The sequence below is a fragment of the Amblyomma maculatum genome, chromosome 4 (assembly GCF_055883805.1).
Source record: "Amblyomma maculatum isolate TAMU_Amacu chromosome 4, ASM5588380v1, whole genome shotgun sequence".
In the NCBI taxonomy this organism is placed as follows: Eukaryota; Metazoa; Arthropoda; class Arachnida; order Ixodida; family Ixodidae; genus Amblyomma; species Amblyomma maculatum.
Genome location: NC_139347.1, coordinates 162,837,178 through 162,862,153, shown reverse-complemented (window position 1 = coordinate 162,862,153; position 24,976 = coordinate 162,837,178). Strand labels below are relative to the sequence as shown.

The 24,976-nt window shown below is 46.4% G+C and overlaps 1 protein-coding gene across 2 annotated transcripts in view; it reads left to right on the top strand.

The window, feature by feature from the left end:
• LOC146193389 (MAM and LDL-receptor class A domain-containing protein 1-like) overlaps positions 1–24,976 on the top strand; it is a 301,641-nt gene that overhangs the window by 73,769 nt on the left and 202,896 nt on the right. Inside the window, exons 9-11 of one of the 2 annotated variants that reach the window (XM_084602739.1) lie at positions 94–255; positions 20,195–20,340; positions 22,019–22,135. In XM_084602739.1, the coding sequence (XP_084458865.1) occupies positions 94–255; positions 20,195–20,340; positions 22,019–22,135 (425 nt within the window). Of the gene's footprint in view, positions 1–93; positions 256–20,194; positions 20,341–22,018; positions 22,136–24,976 lie in introns of those variants that run through there. The other variant, XM_084602738.1, reaches the window with a different exon arrangement.

Below are 24,976 nucleotides of genomic sequence, written 5' to 3'. Positions count from 1 at the left end.
CAAAGCTATCAGTCAAGATAACTTATTCAACCGGCCTGAGGGGCCATATGTAAGCTACATAATTCTTCGAATATTGTTGCTGTTTCTTTCTAGCCCATGAAGATGGTTTGTGCGACTTTGAAGATAGTTGGTGCGCATGGCAAAACAAAGACGAATGGAGAAGCAGGCCATCCTGGCAGCTGGGTGGAGGAACTATGAAGACAACTCTTGTGAGGCCGACTCAAGACCACACACTTGGGAATGCCACTCCAACAGGCAAGCGCTCCTTCAGTTCTTTTTCACTGAATCAATTATGTTACGTCTACTGCTCCTAAAAGCTAACATTATATTGCTACCTCCAAGCTTCGGGTGACAAGTGCATCACCCGCGCTTTTTGTTCGACAAAAGCGGCATAAACATGAATGGATGAATGAATATTCATCCATTCATTCACTGACTCTCAATCAGATGCCTAAAGAGAAGAAGACGAGGCGGGGCTATGTGAAGAGCTGAAGCGCATTCACCGAAACCCAGCAAACTCCAGCAACCCAGGCAGTATAAATTCGTTCTAAAAATGCGGGGTACTAGTTCAGAATTAAACCGGACATTATTGCATTACAATGCACTCACGTTGCTGCATGCATGCTTTCGAGAAAAGAAGGTCCACTGTCACACAAACTGCCGGCGGTAAAGCGTGGCATACAGACGTATTATTTGGCACCTGTTCAGGGACGCTTTGCTTAGTTTAGGAATCTTCATAGCCACTCCAAAGAAAGCGACGAATGTCGACAGTATCGCATCGGAATTAAAGGCTCAACTGTATTCAAACTGTGGATCAGCTCATTTTGCACCGAGCAATTCGTTTTGCTTAATCGCCTCTCCTTCGCTTCCTTCGCATTGCTGCTGCCATGCATTCCAGTGCTACCGCTCTACTCTGGTTTATGAGTGCAGAAAGGCAAAGAGGAGCAGGCGGGGCTCTGTGGAGAGCTTGACCAGAGAACCTTTTGATTTTCTTCAAGCGTGATGCTTGCGAAGCCAACAAGGCGGCACATTCTGCCAACGCTGCTTCTTGAAAGTGTCTGGCTTTGTGTGAGCGTTTGCACTACTTCGAAATGACCTGTTGTTAAGGGCGGATTCTGAAGAGCTTGTGCATGAGATCAGAGCTAATAACGTAGGAAATAACGTTATTTCATTTACCTACCGACAAGCGCTAGTACCTTTGCGCGATTGAAATCAATAGGAGGTATATTGCTAGGCATATAGCAATGACTCCAGGTAAAGCAGTAATTTAGTTTGCTCTTTGTGCTACCGAGACGCCTGCATGATTATGTGACCAACTTATTCACATTGACAGTACTGCGCCTCTCTGGTTAATATCCTTATTATGAGGTGGCTCACGCGATCACAGGGCACCGTTAAACTCTATGAATTGCCGCTTAAGGCAACGGCATTACAAATAGTGAAACGTCACAAAATTGGATCCTCTGTATTTATTTCTACATATTTATTTACAGAATACTGCGGACCGCAACGGTCTAAATGGTCTAAAGGTTTTTTTACTAATCAGCAACAATATTGTGATAAAATAAATTCGTACGAGAAAATAGATAAACACAAGTAAACAAAGTTAGAGAGGAAATAAGTTCTGTTGAAAAATAGGTCGCAATCACATCCACGCAAAAAAGACAACAAAATGGCGCTGTTAAAAATAATCGTTTAAAAGAATAGAGTCAGACGTCTAGGCTGTTACAGCATTGAATAATGAAGAGATGATTTTTATGGGCAGGAATTCAATCCGATATTGTCTTGGGGAAAAATGAAGGTCTGTACAAATTCGTACGGAAAAATATTACCTTCTTGCTATAGCCCTGTTTACGTCGGAAGGTCTTGGTCTGTCGCTTTCAGAGTAACCATTTGGTTTAATTCAAATTTTATGGAAATGCAGTTCATTTCAGTTCAGTCGTTCAGTCGTGTCCGACTCTTCGTGACCCTATGGACCATTTCACGCCACGCTTTCCGGTGTCTCACTATCTTCCTAACATCACATAACTTCATCTGCAGTGCCTCGAGGATGCCATCTAACCATCGCGTTCGCTGCCTACCCCTTCTCAGGCGACCGTCAACCTTTCCCAACATCAAATCTTTCTCCAGCGACTCCTCTCTTCTCATCAGATGACCAAAGTAGCTGAGTTTTAACTTTAGAATTTGACCCTCCAATGAGCAGTCAGGGTTTATGGTCAACAATATCGACTGATTTGATCTTCTGGCAGTCCAAGGAACTCTCAAGAGTCTTCGCCAGCACCACAATTCAAATGCGTCAATTCTTCGGCGGTCAGCCTTTTCACAGTCCAACTCTCGCATCCATACATCACAACTGGAAAGACCATAGCACGAGTTATACGGATCTTGGTTGGCAGACTAATATCTCTGCTCTTTACTAGGCGGTCAAAGCTAACCATTGCTCTCTTTCCCAGAAGCAGGCGTCTCCTAATTTCGTGGCTGCAGTCTCCTTCCGAGGTAATCTTGGAGCCCAATAAGAGAAAATCTGACACAGCTTCCACTTCTTGTCCATTGATGCTCCAGGACTTGATAGGGCAAGACGCCATGATCTTTGTCTTTTTGATGTTCAGTTTAAGCCCAAACTTCTCACTCTCTTCTTGTACGCGCATCAGAAGTCTCTTGAGTTCCACTTCACTTTCTGCCATTAAAGTGGTATCATCCGCATATCTAAGGTTGTTGATACGTTTTCCAGCAATCTTCACTCCATATGAAGACTCGTCCAGACCGGCCTTCCTCATGATGCACTCTGCATATAGGTTAAATAGGCAGGGCGACAGTATGCAGCCTTGCCTCACTCCTCTCTCAATCGGAAACCAATCGGTAAGACCATGCCCAGTTCTGACTGTGGCCTCTTGTCCTTCATACAGGTTCCTGAGGAGACAGATGAGGTGAATTGGAACTCCCATTTCTTGGAGAGCTTGCCACAATCTGCTGTGATCTACGCAGTCAAACGCTTTCGCATAATCAATAAAGCAGATGTAGATGGGTTTCTGGAACTCTCTTGCTTTTTCCATGATCCAGCGGAGGTTTCCATGATCCAGCGGAGAGAGCGTTAAAAGCGCAGCTAACGCTCTTTCATCTTCCAGCCACTGCCCGCGGTGTAACATGGCTGTTGGGGAGTCACTTCCGGAGTTCCCCCTTATGTAACGCCCTAAACAAATATCATTTAGGCGTGTAATAAATGATGACGGTGGTGATGATATCGGTTATATATAAATATAACGGGTAATCTTTTGATTCTCACTTATTTTCTACAGTCGATCGCAGTGTGTGGGCCCAATTATATTCTGGCATATCCAGAGTAGGTCGGACAACTGTTTTGCGTGAGCAAAACCTAAGCGTTCTCAAACAATCCCCTAATTTATGTTTTGAGGAGCCAAGTAGTTTTTCTTGCAGGGGAGCAGACATTAGAGGTATGGGATGATCCTTTAAAATCTGATGTTAGGGTCACGCCCAGGTATTGCCATTAATCTATATTTGAATGATTATGTTCTCCCAAAAGCATACGCAAATTTCAATCTGCTATCTACTTGGTAGCACATGGGTAGACGGGTATGTCGTAACTAATTTACATATTCGACTTCTTTCACCATTCTGCAAGAAGATGTAATTAGCCTCAACCTTAGGACAAGTTGGTGGCATACATAGTTAATTGCTTGAAAACTAATGCAGTCATCAGCGAATTGCCTGGCTGGCATGCTTGGCTCCAAAACACTGAGTGTTGGTGCAAATATATAATAAAACAGTTCCCAAGTCCGAACACTGTGGAAGACCAGAGTAAACACTAGGAAGTCGGAGCAGTGCACTTCAATTTTTATTTATTTTTGATATGCAAATTTTCATGTATTGTTAAATATGACATAACCTGAGCAATTATTTGGAAAGGAATATTTGCTGCTTTCATTTGAGTTGTTAGCTTGATACCAGGATCAATATCAAGCGTTTTGAAAAACCATAAAGATTATTCCTAGATAATCTCCATCGCTTTGTGTTTTTGTTAGCTATGTGCGGTATGAATTAGTTGCGTAGTTGTAGAACGGCATTACCGGAAACCACGCTGCCCTTTGCTAAATTGTTATTTGTTTCTGAAAAATATCTAGATATTTAAGGAGAAAATGCTGGATCAATTTGCTAGGAATAGAAGTGAGAAATATGGGGCGGCAACTGTTGATTTCTGATAGATTGCTTTATTACATATACAACGCAAAACACTTTCCAAGCATGAAGCATAACGCACGACTGTACAGTTCACTGAAATGTTATAATCAGGAATCTAGCCCAAATTTCTGCACATGTTTCTAAGCGTGTTGTGGGAATATTTTGAGGGCCACCTTTTTTTTCTGATCCAGTCGCAAAAGTAGTCCGACATCATCTTCCGATGAAATTGAAATATTGTTTGCGCCATCGCTGAGCGACGTATTATCAAAACTTGCATCAGTTAGAACAAAATATGGCTGAGGTTTAACACAGTTAATCCTAGTCAGGCGAAGCGAAGGTTTTATTTTGCTTGGTTTTGCTTTTATAAAGCTTAGGCTTAGACAGAGGCAGGCATGATTTTGCAGGGATTACATTGACATGACTTTAGAGGCGAGGCCGAAATCAGCTACAGTCACGTGATGATGTATATGCCGTCAAAGGTTTCGTTTGTTTGCTTTGTGGGGTTAATGTCCCAAAGCGAATTAGGCTATGAGAGATGTCGTAGGGGAGAGCGCCAGAAATTTGGACCACCTGAGGTTCTTTAACGTGCACTGACATCGCAAAGCACAAGGTCACCTTGCTTTTTGCCGGCATCTTCCCGCATCCTTGGCAACAGAAGTCGAGCGCCTTACGCACTGCACCACCGTGGTGGCGCAGAATGAAGAGAAAGATTCTTTCGGATGAAGCTTAAAACGTAAATTGTCTAAAACGTCACCGTTTTCGATTTTGGTGAGCACCTTCCTAGTTAGCCTAAGAACTACGCAGGTAAAAAATATCAGTTTTGTAATCACAAATGCTCTCCCAAACTTCAGCAATGCATTTTTTTATGTCTGCGGAACGTATTGTAATAGTCCTCATGAAGATGAAGCTTACAGAACAAGTGCCACATTTGAAAGGTTTATGGACGCAATACTTCGTGGACTCAAGTGGGAAATCTGCGTGGGCTATTTAGAGGATGTTGTTATTTTTGGCCGGACTTTTACTGAACATAACACGTGACTCGCTATTGTTTTAGACTGCCTGCAGAAGGCTGGCCTTGTCCTCAATTCTAAAAAGTGCCGTTTTGGCGAACGTCAAGCATGGTACTCGGGCATCTCGTCGATCGCGATGGAGTTCAGCCAGATCCACAGAAGACTGCAGCAGTTGCAGCATTCCAATGACCCCAGACTCAAAAGGAGCTCCGCAGGTTTCTGTGGCTGTGTTCTTACTTTCGACGATTTATCGCTAGGTTTGCCGACGTCGCCTACCCTCTGACGTCCCTTCTACAAAAGGACATCCCTTTCGACATGACTTCAGATTGTGACGCGTCTTTCCGCCAGCTGAAGTTTCTGCTTACGTCACGTACGGCACTTCAATGCCTCCGCTCCGACTGAAGTCCACACTGATGCAAGTGGTATTGGCGTTGGCGCTATGCTTGTGCAACGTTCGGCAACCGGCGAGCATGTAATTGCGTATGCAAACCGTTCCCTCAGCAAACACACTGTTACGGAGCAGGAGTGTTTCGCTGTAGTTTTCGCTGTTCAGCGGTTTCGGTGCTACCTATATGGACGCCTTTCACTGTTGTGACGGACAACCATGCCCTTTGTTGGCTCGTCAACCTTTGTGATCCATCTGGTCGTCTGGCACGCTGGGCCCTTCGTCTGCAGGACTACTACTTCACTGTTTCGTAGAAGAGTGGCCCCCAACACGCCGATGCAGACTGTCTTTCACAGCTTCCCCTTCTTATGACCGAATGTGACTCTGCTGATTTCAATCACTATATCGCCTCCGTCGTGCCCGAGTTTCCTGACGCCTCGGCTCTGCGGACTGCGCAAGAGACCGACATAAGCATCGAGCCACTGCTTGCGGCGGCGTGGGATTACACTGCTTCTAGCCCATTTTGTCTCCGCGATGGACTTCTGTACAATAAGGCTTACTGAAGTACCGGCACGAATTTTCTGCTTGTGGTTCCCGAGAGCTACCACTCGCGCATCCTGCATGCCATGCACGACGACCCCACTTCCGGTCACATGGGCTCTGCATGAACGCTCCACCGTGCCCGCGACCGGTTTTATTGGCCAAAGATGCGCCAAACGACTGAGCGCTATGTCGCGAGCTGCACTGAATGCCAACGACACAAACGTCCTACGTCTACGCCACAGGGCCTGCTGCATCCTGTGATTCCACCACGTGGTGCAGTTGAGAAAGTCGGAATCGATCTTATGGGTCCCTTCCCGAAGTCATTCGACGGAAATCGTTGGATCGTGGTTTGGGCCGACTAGCTCACCCGCTACTGCGAAACGGCAGCTCTTCCTTCCGCCACCTTTCACCACGTGTCACTGTTCTTGCTCCGTTCGGGGATCCTCCGCAATGGACGTCCGTGAGTGATCAACAGTGACCAAGGTCACCAGTTTATGGCAAATGTTGTGGAATAGCTTCTTCGTTTGTGTGCGTCGCATGTTCGGCCTTCCACACCATATTATCCTCAAACCAACGGCTTGACGGAGCGCACAAGTCGCACATTCGTCAACATGCTATTATGTACATCGCAACCGACTACAAGAATTAGGAAACTATACCGCTCTTTATAACGTTTGCATTCAACACTGCAACACATGAGACGACTAGCTACAGCCCGTTCTTCCTTCTATATTCCCGTCCTTCTCGGTATTGTCTAGACACAGTTTTTCCTTACTCCATCCATGACGAACCGTGCATCGCGGAAACTCTTTTTCGAGCCGAAGAAGCTCGCCGTCTCGCTCGTTTGCGAACTCTCGTTTCGCAAGAGCGTTAAAAATCTCGGTATGACAGCCGGCATAACCATGCGGCTATGCCACCCCTCGAGACTTAGTGTGGCTTTGGCGACCTCTCCGAAAGCGTGGTTTAGCCCAGAAAATGTTGGCGCGTTACGCTGGCCCTTACGTTGTGCTCTAGCGCGTTAGCGAAGCCAACTACCGAATAGTACGTATGACAGCCAGTGGTCGTCGCTCAGTCACAACCGAAGTTGCCCATGTCATCCGGATGAAGCCGTGTCACTCTCGTGGAAACGAATAACTACCTCGCCCGGGGGGCTTCGTCTGCCCAGAGGGAAAATGTAGCAGTCCTGAAGAAGATGAAGCTTACAGAACAAGCGAAGGAGAAAGACGTTGGAAAAGACTCTCGTGCTCTCGTGCTGGACACGCTGCCGTTGACCAATTGAGCTCCCTGCCCTGTCGTCCTGTTGTTCAGCGCTCCGACGTCTTACCCCCGTCGTAACAATATGATGGGGCCTAGAATTGGAGACTCGCAGCAAGTTACACGAGTAGGAATGTGCAGTCTAGATGAGATTATATACCAACGATATATCAAATAGTACTTGTGAACTACACGCATCGGGCGTCCCAACCTTCATGGTGTTCAACATGGGGAGGCATGAAGTGTTCTGTAAATACAATATTGTGATTTGAATAATTTTCTAGGTAATTATAGAACTTTTAGTAGATATTCAAGTGCCACCTTAAAAGGCCTATCATTGCTAACGATTGTTCTTCAGTTACCTCCGAAGAGAAGTCTATGCTGGACACATTCAATGTAAGGGCGACAAAATAGAAGAAAATTTAGCCTAACAAGAATAGAAATACCGGCACCCCTCGCGGTGGGCCCGTTTTTCTCGTATGTATATGCAGGTAGAACGACTCAGCTATTCGGAATCACGAAGCCAAGCTTCAGACATATTTTAATGGCATTCTGCACTCTTTCGGAGTAAAAGATGCAGTGGATCTGATTGACATGAACGCTCTGAGGACTCAGCCAATGCGCGTGCTGCACGACATGACGCGAATTTTTCTAGTTTGAGGGCGTACCTCACAATATTATTATAGCAATGTTGGCTTACCACCTTTCACACCCCAACCCTTACCCTAAAAAAAAAAGTCATCCATTCATGACCGGCACCATCATTCAAATAAATTCTACAATTTCAAACACATTAGCAAGTGTAAACGCTTAAAGGTGGGTGCTGTGGTCAGTTTTTCTAAGCTTTTTTAAAACGAATCATAAAGACGCACCTAAAAGCACAATACTCAATAATCATGAACAACCCAAATTAAAGAAATATCCTACAAAATGCATTGCATTCAAAGGAGAGGCGGAAACCGAAGCCAGCGTAAAACAAGAAATCTAATAGCAGCTCAAGGTTCCGCCGGTATACGAGCGCATGCACTCATAGATTATTAAGTAAAGAGAGAGTAGCATGCAAAAGCAAAAAAAAAAGTGCTGCCGAGACATTACAATTTGGAGCCCATGCAGATTGAGCGGAATATCGAGACAGCTGAAGAAGGCCGACCCTGTTGCCGATGCAGGGATTATAGCGACCATGAGCGGCTCGATTAGAACGGTGCTCACACATACAGCAGAAGAGCTTGCAATTGCATAGCATTGGTCAGCACAAAAGCAAAATACAGTATCAGCATCTCAAGCATATTTTGAGTAATTTTGCCATAGGGCGCACCTAAACAGAATAAGAATAATTGGTTCATAATTACTGTTTCTTAACAACCATTCATAAACGGGCTGTCCAAGTCATTTTTGCACCAGGTCATGCTTTTCTCGGAGACAATGTAACAAGGTGGCTCACGAAACGGCTTTAGGACAAACATGCCGGGTGAGTCGCCAGCGTAAGGATTGAGGCAGGATTGCATTATTGAGCCTGTTGCATATACAAGCAAGAACGCTAGCGATTTCTGCCGCTGGCGCAATGCAAATACTTGTTTTCAGCTGTCGCGGCGGCTCCATGCAGCGGCGACAATAAGCAGTTCAAACGCATTACAAATTATTTTCTGTGTCGCTGCGGCGCGCTGCTGCGTTCACTCAATAGCTGAGTTGCTAACCAGCTTTTAGCGGGGGAGAAATCGTACACCAGGACTGGACGAAAAGCGTCTGAGCGCAACTGCGCGCCCTTCCCTTATAAATGGTGGCAGATACAAGTAATCGCCTTCAGATGAACACTTACTCGAACTGGGCGGCATAGGGACACTGATATAAACCCATTATGCGAGAGCTGCAAACCTCCAACACCTTATGTGAGAGCGCGACCACAGGCTTAGGGACTGAAAAACCAGAAATGAGAAACGTTATACCCTTACTCTCATCTCATACCCAGGCGTCCAACGCTAAGCACCTGAAATAGACGGATATGCCTCAACACCCTTCTAGATTGACCACGTTCGAGGCATGGAGGAGAACTAATAGATTTTTACTTCTTGCACAAACAAAAGTTAATACTCTCACTCTAGTATCCGATCATATATAATACTTTACTTATATATGGTGGAGTATAGTATCGAGAATGGTAAAGCAGTGTTAGAAATTCTGCATTGATCTGGGTCCTGCATTTTAGTAGGTAAGTTACATACTAATTAGTTATCAAGTTTGTCTCCTAAATCTATCCGTGAAATATATGCACTCGGTATATTGCCTCAAATGCTTGACATAAATGACAGGAAATGAAAGAGGCGATATTTAATCTCACATTCCTTTTTCAACATGGCGTACAGTAATATCGACCTGTGCAGTCGAGTATGGCGCGCATGCGCTACTGCATTGTTAGGTGCCTGTAGACCGCGGCACATTATAATGTGATTAGAACATAATCATGCTCTTTGCAGCATCCTCATTATCCTAGATTGTCCATTCTTCTGTATTGCTCCAATTAACTTGTGAAACAAGGTATTGTGACCAGCCCATGTCTGAGCCAACCAAGGTGCGATTACAAGAAAGAAAAAAAACAACGTAAATTACACTAAAATGCAGATTCTGCGTAGTACATACTAATCTTGCAGTCGAAAAAATACGCTACACCCTAAAACCCGACAAGCGCAAATTTAAACACATATTTGGTTTGAGAGCAATTTTAAATCAAAGCTTCACTGCTCCACCACAGCCCAAGGTCAGCGATGGCTCACATTTGACCTTCTAGGAGCCAGAGGACAAAGTGGGGCTATGGGAAAAAAATCTTTCTCCACCTTGAATCGAATCGCTATTCCTCCTACCTGCATCTGAGAGCGCAAACCACTAATTCAGCCGAGCATCGTGGTAAACAGATCAAAATTCTTCTTGTCTAGCGTAAGAATGATAATAGCGATGACAACATTTATGCAGTTAGTGATAATAATAAGGATGATGGTAGCGATGTTAATTACGCTTAATTTAGTGGTTTATAATGATGATAATAGCGATAGTGATGATGATGATGATAATATCGGCAAGCACAATCACGACGCATTTAATGAGTCCTGTAAGGTGAATTTCGCCATTTTCCCTCTTAAGCACACTTAACCACAGTCCACGTTTCGACTTAGCCTAAATGGGTTTAACAGAGTTAAACCTCCGCCTTTTTTTAAACATAGAATTGCCCGACAGTAATCAGTATAACCGACGGCCATGCTGTTTGGAATGGTAACAGTTTCAGACTATGTATCCTCAAAAGCGCAACTTAATAATTTTTGTGGTAGAATTGGCACTTCGATACGAGCGCTGGTAAAACATTCAAGTCATGAATTTATTACACTTGCCAGGATTAGATGCTGCGAAATAACATGTTGATATCAGCATCTCCAAATATAATAAACATGCCAAACCATAATAGTCGGGAACACGACCCAGCGCTCTTAAAGCCATTTACATACCTGGTATGAAAGGTAGTGAACTGCTTTAAAAAGAAGCTTTCACGCATAAAACTCATCTCAACCGATGTCAAGAAGTCTTCTTAAATAAGCTCATCGCCCATGCGGCTTACATTCCACGTATTATGGCCCGCTGGCGTCTGTACACAGAGGAAGTGATTACGTGCCCCCACTGCATAGCTCTAACGCGTGGCGGCATACCTCCTTTACTCTGTGATTGCCCTGCATTTTCTACTGGACACTCCGAGATCGAGCCCTAGCACCTGAACTACCGTTCCCTCCTAGAAACTGACGCTAACACACAGATGATATTTGTCAAGTATGGCTCCCTTAGTGGCCTGGTCAGAGCAATGTGATTTGAGTGACGACCTGCTCAAACACTGAATATTCTGCTTCCTCCCCGCTACCCCAATCCGTGGCCATGAGCCTGCTTGTTTTAAAGAACTTTCAACTCAACTCAAGATTTCTAGATACGTACCCAAGGTTGGGTCATTAACGACCATATTAGCTTGACTGCATCCTAAGAAACTCTGACGTTGCCACAGAATCAACAATGCTGTTCAAGAAGACAGAAGACTAGATATTTTTACACATCAGCGATCCCCACAGTGAAATAGCCTTTTAAACAATGCATAAATTACTTTATGGTGCAAGAATAATAAGTAATTGGTCTACAGGAAGGGACAGGTGTAGTATCGGTCACACTTCCCCGGTGGCCACCTGATCAGCGCCTTATAGGAAGGGAGGAAGGTGGGAGTGAAAATGAATAGAGAAACAAGAGGTGTCGTTGTTGAGGGCTGCGGAGTAAGACTCCTCTATTTTTTAAAGGTAGCGACAACTACACGAGCGCCCTCTCGAGGGGTCCAGGGGCAGCGCTAACAGATGACGCGTGGCACTCCCGGCCTTGGCGGTCGCTTTTCGGTGGAGGCGAAAAGCAAGGCGCCCGTGTGCTGTGCGATGTCAGTGCACGTTAAAGAACTCCAGGGGGTCGAAATTTCCGTAGCCCTCCACTACGGCGTCTCTCATAGCCTGAGCCGCTTTGAGACACACCACACAAACCAAAAACCAAAATCATCTTTCCAGCGTATACCGCGTACTCATGAAGCCGCGCTCGGTGCACGCATAAACCGGTGAATTCAACCGATTTGAGTCCTCTGCTGCTCAGACAACCTCAAAAGACAGGAATAATAACTTAAATATGCGTGCGCAGCATAAACGTTAAAAAAAAAACGCGTGCGTTAAACGAGCCAGCTCATTCTTCTGAACCATTCGCCTCAGTACAGCGGTTAGGAAACTGTTCATTAATTAAGCTTTGAAATTAGTAGCGAACTTGAAGTAGAAACGATATTTCAGTAAACTTACTGGGCTCGTTTCCTTACTAAAGAAGCAAGTAGATTGCGAGTTTTCCGCAACATTTGAGAACTTCGTTGCGCACAGAGCTCTGATGAAATAAGGGTGTCACTGCGCTTGTAACCGCTCGGGTATACTCCGTTTTACACACTTTTTCTTTGGCTCGAGTTTATTTCGTTCACAGTATTCGTACAGCTTTATTTTGGAGAAAACGTCAGTTTCTCTGCGGCTCTGCATTGACAACGCATGTATATCTTTCAACAAATAAAAACAAAAAACAAATCGGGTATGATGTGATACAAAGCTCACGGATAACGTTTTCTGACTTTTCTATTATTTATTTGCTTTATATTGGCTTCCTTACAGCCTGCCGGGCAATAATATCACCAGTAAACTTGTATGCCGCCTCTTGAAACTTGACGAGTCCCTGTACGCGTTCAGCGGAACTTGTTTGCATTCGATGCAACGCTGCGAGACACTTTCGTTAAAACAATGGCTCAATAGCGTTTCACACACACGGTTGTTTTTGCACTTTTTATGGTACAAATTACTGTTTTTATTTTTTAATGTTATACACCGATATTTAGTATTGGGAAATATTGACTTTCCGTTTCGATCACTTTGACACATTCGCACCCTCCTCTTTTTTCAATGTTTCATTTTTTATTTATATGAACTAACTGATAAATTGTACGGACAAAATTTTCTCAATAAAAATTATCAAGCATTGCCTTTTCATTTTGAGCATTTTGACACCATTGATTTCACGCGCTATATTGCAGTCCTGATCTGTTCGGGGAAAGTAAGGGCGCGCGAAACGGCAGTGACTTTGCACTAGGCATCCACAGTACAAGTAATAGCGACATAGTCATAGCGGTCTTGATATTTTGCTGAAGAAATGGCATATGTCCAAACAAAGACCATCCGAGGCAAGCGAACGGCTTTCTAAGCAGACAGAAATCCCTTCACATAGTCGGGTGTTTATCGTGGCCATGAAATCCTTACGCCCGATCTCATGAGGCTATAGATTCCTTCGGTTGCTATTATCGTCACCGCGAAGAATGAAAAATGATTTTTTTTGCGTCTTCCGCACGGTTCCGGCAGCTGAAAGCACGGCAGCCCGGCGCAGCCGCATGTCACGCGCAAGCTTCAAGATTTGAGTTCAGAGATGTAATTGTTGCGTCCGCTTAAACATTAAGTACTGCATATACACTCCTAAAAATGCAATAGAGGCATGTGAGGTACTTTTTGCTTAGCAAATGGGCCAATATTACGCTGGCAAGCGCGGACCGCCGTGCATTTCAGCGGCGCAGCGAGCACCGCTGGACCCTTTGGGCGGAGCTTGGCGGCGACGAGGTCAATTGCAGCCAACCGGTATATCGGAGGGAGGGGCGGTTGGATCAAGACCTGTCGCTACCTTTAAAAGATAAAGGAGCCTTACTGCGGAGTAATTTAGACCACCTGGGAATTTTTAACGTCTGCTGACATCGCACGGCACACGGACATCTCTTCGTTTCGCATCCATCGAAATGCAGCCGCCTCTTGTTGGGATCGAACCCGAGTACTCCGTCACAGTAGTCCGACATATTAACCACAGCACAACCACGGCAGGGCGAGGCGCAAGAAGCTCTGTCTTTTTTTTGGTATAATTGGTGAAAAGAACTAACCTTAGTGAGTATTGTGACTCGTTCAGGTTTCATTAGCATGCGGCTTAGAGCGCCCTTGAATGTACTGATAAGATCACATGAAACAATGCATTCTTTGCGGTTGATGTTTCTAACATGCAGAGTTACAACACAGTAGGTATTTCTACATGTATCACATAGCTGACGCCGAGAATTGACTCTTGCATTAGCGATGTATCATCTTAATTATTTGGTCCGATGTGTTGAAAAAGGAAATGAACAGGGATTCAAAAACAGTGATGAAAAGCAGAATATTTCAGCAGCTAATTACATCTCATGTGCTAGCTCGCCTAAAACAAAGCGTCCTGTTAACGTGAATTGCATTCATTGCATCGGAAAGGTGCTTTTAGGTAGATATCATCATCATCATCACCCTGACAATACCCACTGCAGGGCGAAGGCCTCTTCAATATTTCTCCAATTAACCGGGTATGTGCTAGCTGCATCCGCTTGACCCCTGCGAAAATCGTAACCTCATCCACCCACCTAACTTTCTTCCGCCCCCTGCTACGCTTTTGTTCCATTGGAAAATGAAAAGGAAATAACAAGAAGAACAAGATTCGGATGGAGCGCATTTGGCGACCACTCGCAAATTATGGCTAGTAGCTTACCGGTATCGCTCAAGAGGAAAGTATACAACAGTTGCATCTTGCCTGTACTCACCTATGGGGCTCAAACGTGGAGACTAACCAAGAGGGTCCTACTTAAGTTGAGGACAACGCGAGGGCTATGGAACAAAATATGGTAGGGATAACATGAGATTGGAAGCGTGCACAGTGGGTCAGAGAAATAACTCAAGTTACTGACATTCTTGTGGAAATCAAGAAGAAGAAATGGACATGAGCCGGACATGTAGTGCGAAGGAAGGATAACCGATGGTCGCTTAGGTAGATCTAATGCGGCCTTATTACAGCCAAATTCAGCAAAAAAAGAAACACGGTGTTCGTTTGTTTGTGAAGAGACAGTGTGTACGACTGGGTCATAAAAGCAGATATTATAAAGCAGTTTTTAAATCCATCCAGTGCTGTCACGTGCTGCTGGAAGAGTTTCTGGATGCAGATGAGCCACTTAGTTGCTAGATAGCAGTGATCCCAATTGAAATGGTAACGTTAACTGGTTATAGGCCACCATCCTCGTCTTTTGTGATATGGCTCTCTATGCGTATCTACTGACCGTTTAAGACGGACAAGGCTGGTCGATAGTTTTCCTACGATGTTTTAAATGGTCCTATAGGCAGTAAAAGTGTCGATTTCAACCTTGAAGGCCTTGATGCATTTATAGGTGTCTTAATTTTCCGAATGTAACGAACAAAGTCTGACTCCATAGACCAGGGACTGCTGACACCTGCTGTCTGCGTGGCGCTAGAACGTGGTACCCGTGCAAAAGTGCGTAATTCGGATTGGGGAAATGACTCCGGCTTGATCGCGTGGACCAGCAAGCGTACCTCTTTGATAACTCAGACGACAAAAGTAGTAGTTTTGGTTTCAAAACTCCTTATGTTTTGAGCTTGTAACACTTCTTCCCCTCAGCTGGCTCGCACGCAAGCGCAGATGTGACATGTGGCCTGTCGGCGCTCGCCTAAATGGTGGTTCAGTTCATTTTCAATGCTGTTGTTTTGAAACGACAGCTTCCCTACGCCAGGTTTCAAGCCGTCAGCGTGGCTGTGCCTCAGCCGTGTCGAAGGCGGACAGCATAGCTATTGTCATGGCAACCGCCGCAGCTTTTATGGGGCCTCGCCTCTCCTGGCACTTCGTGCGGTTATCGTAGCAATCGTGGCTGCGGCGGCCTTGTCGGTGCAGGCGCTCTGCCAGCTGCGCATGTGCGTGACGCTACGAGTCACACCTGCCCTCGACGGGAACTTCGAGCGGTAGCGTGGCAGAGGCAACGTTGGCTGCGGTGGCCATGTCGACACCGACTGTCCGCCAGCTGCGCATGCGCAATGGAGCGAAGGGGAGGTGAGGCGCGGTGGTGAAGGGTTGTTGTGGCTGTAAGAAGAAGGAAATGAAAAGGCACGGGCCTGCTACTGGCTCTGTAGCTGAACCACCTCCGCTGCCTCGTGCAGACAGAAGAGATTTATTTATTGATTTATTTATAGGAAGGGAAAGGCGCGGTAACTGTCTCACTTGTTTTCTGTGCACACCACAACCGCGGCGTAAGGGAAGGGAGGAAGATGGGAGTGAAAGGGGAAAGAGAGAAAGAGTAGCCTAGTGGAGGGCTACGGAGTAATTTCGACCACCTGACATCTCTGATTGATTGATTTATAGGAAGGGAAAGGCGCGGTAACTGCCTCACTTGTTTTCTGTGGACACCTCAACCACGCTGTAAGGGAAGAGAGTAAGGTGGGAGTGTAAGTGGAAAGAGAGAAAGAGGAGCCGTAGTGAAGGGCTACGGAGTAATTTCGACTACCTGGGGCTCTTTAACGTGCGCTGACATCGCACAGCACACGACGCCTCTTCGTTTCGCCTCCATCGAAACGCAGCCGCCGAGGTCGGGTTCGAACCCTGGTACTCCGGCACAGTAGTCGGGCGTCTTACCACTGCACCACCACCTGACATCGCGCAGACAGAAGAGAAACTAGAGAAGAAGGAAATGGAAGAGGGAGAGAAAGACGCTTAGCCACCGACGTTACGAACTGCACAGATATCCGCCGCAGCTTCTGCTTCAGTTATTGCTTCACGCTAGGTTTAACCGAAGCTAAATCACAGCCAATTGTTTTTATTGATATTTGGGAGTAGGCACGGGGGGGGGGGTGCTTTGGGATGCCTCACGAGAGCTGGGAAGAGACGCTTTTCTTGTCAGCGCGTTGGTAGGAAGTACTTTTTTTGGCTACATCGGTGAGGTTTATGGCGGCTCCTGGTCCGCTATGACCGAATGGCGCTGCTGCTTTTTTATTTTAGAGGCCGCTTTGGGGGGCCTCGTAACCAGCTCCGCCCTCCTTTCATCCCCCCAGTTCTAGCCGGCGCTTCGTACTGATTTATTTATAGGAAGGGAAAGGCGCAGTAACTGTCTCACTTGTTTTCTGTGGACACCGCAACCGCACCGTAGGGGAAGGGAGCCGTAGTGGAGGGCTACGGAGTAATTTCTACCACCTGGGGATCTTTAACGAACACGCGGACGCCTCTTCGTTTCGCCTCTATCAAAACGCAGCCGCCGAGGTCGGGTTCGAAGCTGAGTACTCCGGCAGAGTAGTCGGGCATCTTACCACTGCACCACCCCGGCGGAGCGAGCCGGCTCTTCTACTGATTCATTTCATTTCATTTATAGGAAGGGAAAGGCACGGTAACTGCCTCACTTGTTTCCTGTGGACACCTCAACCGCGCCGTAAGGGAAGGGAGAAAGGTGGGAGAGAGAGTGGAAAGAGAGAAAAGGGAGCCGTAGTGGAGGGCTACGGAGTAATTTCGACCACCTGGGGATCTTTAACGTGCGCTGACATCGCACAGCACACGGACGCCTCTTCGTTTCGCCTCCATCAAAACGCATCCGCCGAGGTCGGGTTCGAACCCGTGTACTCCGGCACAGTAGTCGGGCGTCTTACCACTGCACCACCCCGGCGGGGCCGAGGCGGCGCTTGGTTCACAGGAAGGGAAAGGCGCAGTATCTCTCACACTTGCTCTGTTGACACCTGAACCGCGCCGTAAGGGAAGAGATGAAGGTGGGAGTGAAAGTGGATAGAGAGAAAGGGGAGCCGTAGTGGAGGGCTACGGAGTAATTTCGACCACCTGGGGATCTTTAACGTGCGCTGACATCGCACAGCACACGGATGCCGCTTCATTTCGCCTCCATCGAAACGCAGCCGCCGTGGTCGGGTTCGAACCCGGGAACTGCGCCACAGTAGTCGGGCGTCTTACTACTGCACCACCCCGGCGGGGCTGAGCCGGCGCTTCGACAACCAGAGCCTCGCAGGAAGAGGGGGAGGGGGTACACTCAGCGGCGAACGATGGGAGCAGGAGCGCGCGCAGCAACCAGATAACACGAGGGAAGGAAGGGGGAAGGGGGTTCGCCGGTGACAGCGCTAGCAGCGACTGACTGATGCCGCTGACGCCGCTAGCGAGTCAAGAAAATGTGATTGCGTAGATTGACTGATTGATTTATAGGAAGGGAAAGACGCGGTATCTGTCTCACTTGTTTTCTGTGGACGCCTCACCCGCGCCGCAAGGGAAGGGAGGAAGGTGAGAGAGAAAGTGGAAAGAGAGAAAGAGGAGCCGCAGTGGAGGGCTACGGAGTAATTTCGAGCACCTGGGGATCTTCAACGTGCGCTGACATCGCACACCTCTCGGACGCCTCTTCGCTTCGCCTCCATCGAAACGCAGCTGCCGAGGTCGGGTTCGAACCCGGGTGCTCCGGCACAGTAGTCGGGCGTCTTACCACTGCACCACCCAGGCGGGGCTGATTTCGTAGAACACCGTCGCCGCCATGCAGAAAGAGGAGGAAGGTGTCCCCCTCTTCTTCCTGCGTGGCGGCGAGGGTGCTCTCCGCTTGACGAAACGCCGGCTCGCTATCAGCTGATCACTGTGCGTGCATCCAGTTCTCACTCGTTTTACTGGCTAGCGGCGTCAGCGGCATCAGTCAGTCACTGCTATCTGTTCGTGCAACGTTATTTGGGCCCACGCGCTGCCTCCCGCAAACTTCCGATAACTCAATTGCTCTCTTGGTTTGGTTTTGTGGGGCTTAACGCTCCAAAGCGACTCAAGCTATGAGAGACGCCGTAGTGGAGGACTCCGGAAATTTCGACCACCTGGGGTTCTTTAACGTGCACCCACATGGCACAGCACACGGGCGCCTTGCTTTTCGCCTCCATCGAAAAGCTGCTGCCGAGGTAGGGATTCGATCCGTCATCCTTGGGAACAGCCGTCGAGCGCCATAACGACTGCGCCAGCTCGGCGGTGTATCAATTGCTCTCTTCATTTCTCCGACCACAAAACTTCTTTCATGACAGCCAAGAACTGTTTTTGGAATGCTTCTTGAAGGAATACGTATGAAAAATAAAAAAAAAAGTTCTGTAATTGTACATACGTGTCTTGCTCGAAATCTTTGCCTCCATCTATCGAAAAGGTGAAACAGCTGATGAGCTGCACTCAAATTTCGCATTACGGAGTAACGTAATCATGGGCGATTTTTTTTTTCATTCTACGTGAACCGTAATTTGGTAGACCTGACAGAGATGTTGATGGCATCAGTTGAATTTGCAAATATTCTTGTTTTCCTTCTATTGAAATTGCACTTGTTTCGCGATTAAGCTGGACCACTCTAATTACAGTATACAGAATTTGTTTCCAGCTATACACAAATTACGGCACAACTTGTTCTGTGTCCGTGTACGGCTTCTCTTCTGGGCCTCCGAATACAATTTCCTCTCGCCGCGTCTCTCGGACTCCTCGGAGCCTCGATTCCTCCTCTCCAGCCATCTTTCTGCCTTCGCCGTCATAGCATTTGCCGCAAACGTCCGTCTACTTCCTAAAACTCACTCGATGGCCTGGCTGAATGGTTGAGGGAGGGATCGGGTCTTTTCGGGAGTGAAGCTTTGTCTCTAACCTCGCTTCCACTGGCCGTCTGTGCGGCCATAGCCCGCAGACTTCTTCACAAGTTTAAACCCTTCAAAGGGAGTACCGTCTGCCATGGTCTCTACGTTCGCACGCACAAACACCAACGCAAACGAATATACACACCCGTATGGCAGTCTTTTTAAACTTTCGTTCGGCCCCCGATCGGCCCGGGCGATACAGTTGCGCACTTAACAGTATTCCTGTTCTCGTTCTTAATCAGGGAGGGGTAGTTTTAAGCGTGTTCAATTCTATCTAGAAGCGCAAAACGGCACAGTCTGGTAAATCAGATGCATTCGCCCTACGCATAAGGAAATGGCCTCCACGCAGACGAAAAGCAATGAAGACGACGCATGGAGGAGAGATAAAGAAAAGAATTGAACGCAAGCAAAGCGACGGATGGAGCAGATATAGTGATAAGAATTAAACTTCTCATGCTTACATTACGAGCAGTCAATTATTTGCTCAACCAGTTCACCAAAATAATATAGTTGTAGACAATACAGTGCTTATCTTTTCATTTCGATTTTCGTCTTGGTTTTTTTCATCCTTTTTTTTTGTGCTGAGAGCATTCTCGCTTTTATTGTAGGCACGAACACTTATTCACTAAGACCGAAAAGATGGTAAACTCTGGAAGATCTTTACTGGTAGCAAGTGGGAAAGGTGCCACCACGTAGTACAACGAACTCATATTTAGATGCCCCAACTATTAATGTACATTTTTCTTCTCTACTTTTTTTAGGATCCTACCTTTTCTTGAACAACTACCAGCGGAGGACGGGAGATAAGGCGGAACTTGTAGGGGAGCTTCTACCCATGCACAGTACGATAACACAATGCGCTGAATTCTGGTATATCATATTCGGCGACAATGCTACACAGCTGGAGGTAAGTCGACCGGAAAATATACAATAACGGGGATTCCCTGGGTACGAGAACGTAGCAATGGGCTGTAGAAAATTAAGCGGGTGTATGAGATTAAGAATTTGGCAGGTGTCAGGTCGATGCACCTAGCAGAGGACCAGATTACGTGGAGAAATATGGAGAGGACTTCGCCATGCAATAGGTATAATTCAGCAGCTTCTGGTGATTATGATTCATAAGTAAACATCGGGGAAAACGGCTCTACTCCTATGGTCATTCTGCTCCTGCGCAAAATGTTTATAGATGGGCACTACTGAAGAGCATGAAAGAAAAACTCGTTTAAACATTTTTTGCGAATTTAACCAACCAATAGACGAAAGTCTAACTCACGAACGTAACCAAAATGCCAAAAGCATTTGCGTCTCACTCTACACTGCTTTAACAATTCATACATCAGGTTTGTTTGACAAATTTATCTTGGTCTTGTCGGTAATGATGCATCCTTTTCCGTCCGCCCTAAAGTTTCAAATGAAGAAATTTATAAAATACGGAAACGCTTTATTCAGAACGAAGGTGCTTCTGCTAACTGAGGATCCACACTTAAAGGAATGAAGAAATGTCAATGTCATCATTGTTGTTATAGTATTACAATCTTAGGGTTACTAACATTGAAATAAGGAAATGCTCCTTACTCAAGTTATGCTCTCGTTAAGCATTTCAACTGACAAAGGGTGATTAGGGGTAGCGCGCGGACTTCGTATAAGCAATGAAAGTGGCACCGCGAAGCTGTACCATTACGTGGTTTTGCATTATGGCATTTACCCGCCGCAAGTTACACCTCTCGAAGCAATTTTGATATTTTAAGCCATATTGGGGGCACCGCATGACTGCAGTACACAGTCCAGACTGCAGTACAGTACAGGACTGCACTCATGCAGTCCTGTACTGCACTCATGCAGTACAGGAACAGCGGTTGTTCCTGTGATTTCTTCCTTTTGTCCCCGTTTGTTCGCGCTGTTTTTTGAATGATGTATCACTGACTCGCCCGCTTAACTATCCTGTTGAATTTCATTTCTAGTACAGAGGCTCTTAGAACAAGCTATTTATATAGACAAATGTGAGGAAAAGCAAGCGGCAGTGCTGATAAAAGAGCCACACGGGCAAGGCGGACCTAAAAGGATCCCTCGTGATAGTTAAAGCAATAGAAGCGTCACCATAGCTGTGCTACACCTGTGCTGAACAGGAGAAATAGTAGAATTTGCTCTTTTTCTAGGAGTACCCCAAAATATATTTGCATTGGTGGTGGTTTGCGGTTTGCGGGGTTTAACGTCCCAGTGCAGTTTTGCAGTGCAGTTTATTAAGGTAACCATGGTTCTTCTAGCACGGATATATTGTAGGGTTTTACTTGACTGGTCTCATACATAGGGAAAGCTCTTTGTACGTAGCTGCTGCGCAATTCACACCTTCTGTGTGCCTTGACCTATAAATAGCGACAATTAAAATTGTCGTAGAGCCAACCTGTGGCCATTTCCGTGAAGCTGGCCACAAGAATCTGGCAGCATTGGGAGTCTTGAGTACCGGGTCAGCGGCACGGAGTTTCGTTTATTTCCTATTTGATGTTTCCTTCCATGCTTGAGCAGCACGCTTTTCTTTAGGCAGTGGGCAACTTACAGGATGCCTAATATATGTCGTCTGAACCCAGGTGCTGCACATTGACGCTGACCAACCTTCATGGAAACACACTCCTCACTGGCGACAGAAAGGGGACAGCTCTTCCGGGTGGAAACTGGGCCGTGTCGCCGTGCCCAATAACAAGCGGGTGAGCTAGAAGCTACTAACAATCTGCCCCCTGATTCGAGGTTTCTAGCGAAATCTACATTTGCGCATTTAAGTATCGAAACTACGGCGTCAGGAATCAATATTGCGCTTTGTAGTCTTCGTGCACTGTTGTTCAGCGTAACACAACGGTTAGCAAAGAAAAAAAACATTCTGAGGACGATTACAATATTTCCTAACATGAAGTTCAAGCGCAGGCCTCTAGCTTCAGTGGCGCGAACAGCCATTGGTTACTCGAATTGGTTAAGCAACTGGGCATGAACGATTCTCCTAGATGCACTACCTAGCTGTTCCTCGGTAGCGCGAATGGCAATGTCCTCGTGGCAGCGGCGCGCATATCTCAGTTTTGGCACCGGGGGGCTGAACCTCTGCGCCATCAGCTCACTTAGCAACAGAGACAGAAGAAGCATTGGTTCATAATAATAATATTAATTTATTTATTGTAAATACACCGCTGCCGTCATTAGTTCAGGGGGAATGCAATGAAGCACAATGATAGCACAGATGGCAATGTAAAGTGACACGCGGTTCAATGCTAAAAAAGTAATTACAGAAGTGTGGACTATGATAATTGCATGTGTCACTTACACTATGATCATATGCTACATCGCAAGAGTTAAAATAACAGCAAAATGGACTACATAACGATACACAGGATAACATGAGCAAAAATAAAAGCAAGGGTCATACTTGCTTAAACAGGACATTTTTCAAATCTGAGATCATGATGGGGTCTTCGTGACAACTCCCTCTGACAAACTATTCCAGTCGTGTATTGTCTTTGGAAAGAAGCTGTGCATGAATATATTCACTCTGCCGGCGCATTCACGTATTTTCAGGAAATGTCTTTGCGCGCAAGTACCTATGTCTGTTTTGGAAGTTATATCCTTATGAATGACAGCTTTTCAGTTCAAGATATTATAAAATAGTAATAGGCGTAATTATTGTCTTCCTACTTGGAGAAGCGGCCATCCCAGCTGCATTGTAATATCGCGAGATTTCCTCTAGAAATCATACTCGCCTGAGACGAAGCGAGCAGTATGTGATCGTATCGGTTGCGTCGCTCATTCTTCTTTGAAGGCAACGGTTTGAATGGCATGGCGGCCGCGGAGAATCTGTTGTGGAAATTACCACATGGGGGCGATGAGCCAGCGGTACAGATCTTGTGCTCATCTGTTCTCCGGGAAATTCTTTTTGGCTCGTGATCCTCTCGTTGCTTGTGGCTCTCTCTCACTGGTTACGCCGGCACTGACGGAGATGTGGCTCAGCCAGTTGGCGTCGCTTCCATCCTTCTGTGTTGTCTGTGTTGGTAATAATTTTTCAACAAATGGCGCATTCGGTTGGGGGGACGAGAGCAGAGGCGAGGAGCATTGCAGAGCAGTACAGGAGCACGCCGAGCGAGGTTTAACTGTCATCCCACTGGAACGCTCTCTGCGTGTCGAGAGCACCGCGCCACGATCACGTGACCACACTTCTGTCCCCAGCATTCTCCGCCTGCCCGCAGTGGCGGCAGTTTCAACCCGAGGAGAGGCCAACGCTTATTGAAGAACTGCTTGTTTTGTATGCTTTTGTTCTCACAACGCGGCTGTCTGCCTCCTTTGGCCTTTTCGACGCCAGCAGCGACTCTCAAACATGCCCACAGCACCTGAGTAATGCTCTCTGCTCGCCGAGTTCCGACGCTTTGCAGCCGCCATTTTGAGCACCGCCAAACCAAGAAAAAAAAAAGATATGGCGCGGATATAACGCTTCGCGCCAGGTGACTTCCTCTACGCTCGCTTTAGACGAGAGAGTAGCCTCAGCTGCTCTTAGCGGATGAAAAGCCCTCCTCCTCTACCATTGGAAGCCAGTGATTCTACTCCTGCACTCCCACTGGAGGGTGCCTGCTTGTCTGAGAGCACTTTCGAAGTGCTCTTGAGTGCACCTGTCCTCCCATTCGAATTTGCCATAAGGTTAAATGGAGTTAGACGTACGACAGTACGGTTTAATTCAGTTTAACTGTTGGTCGGTATTTGGTTTTCTTTTTTTCTTGCTCTAAGTTTTGATTTGGGTACGCTTAGGATATACACTCATGAGGCAACGTGTTCCCGTTTACGGAGTATTCTCTCCCGTTCCAACTCAGCCCGCCGGACATGGCACGCTTTTTCTGCTGAACCAGTAGAATGGCCTGTCTCACTCGCCATCCTGGTGTGGTCTCGCGTGCCGTAGCGATTGCGCGTTGTGCCTATGCAGACCACCATGGTCGGCAGCAGATGTTATTTTATTTATTTTTCATGTTATGCTTAGTTTTTTTTTATTCTTTTGTCCCACTAATGATCATTGGTTATTATTGTATTGCAATTTGATATTATTGCGATCATCACTATTCAGGAAGAAAGCAGAATCTGTGGACCATATCCTGAGGGCCCGATTAGATTTAGTGAAATAGTACATTGACACTAAAAACGATTGGCCTCTTTCGCTCCCACAGCAGGTCTTTTCAAAAACGCAAAATTTGAAACCACTAATTTGCGCGTATTGATGATGTTTTCAAGGGCGTAAGCAGAGAGTATATAATCGGGCACTTGTTCGCGCTGAGTCGTGCATGAGAGCGCACTGAGGCGTCGGCTTTCATTCTGCAGGATATTATTTGTAAGCATTTATGGCCTCAATACGTGAAAGTTCATCCGCCGTTGATGTTGTAGTTGGCATTCTCACATATGACGGTACCGATATTATTTGCGGTTAGTAAGACGACCAGAAAATTGAAATAAAATAGTAAATTCGGCAGAAATTATGTCTAACAAAGGCCAACTGCGCGCCAGGCGGACACGCTGAGGTGCACCTG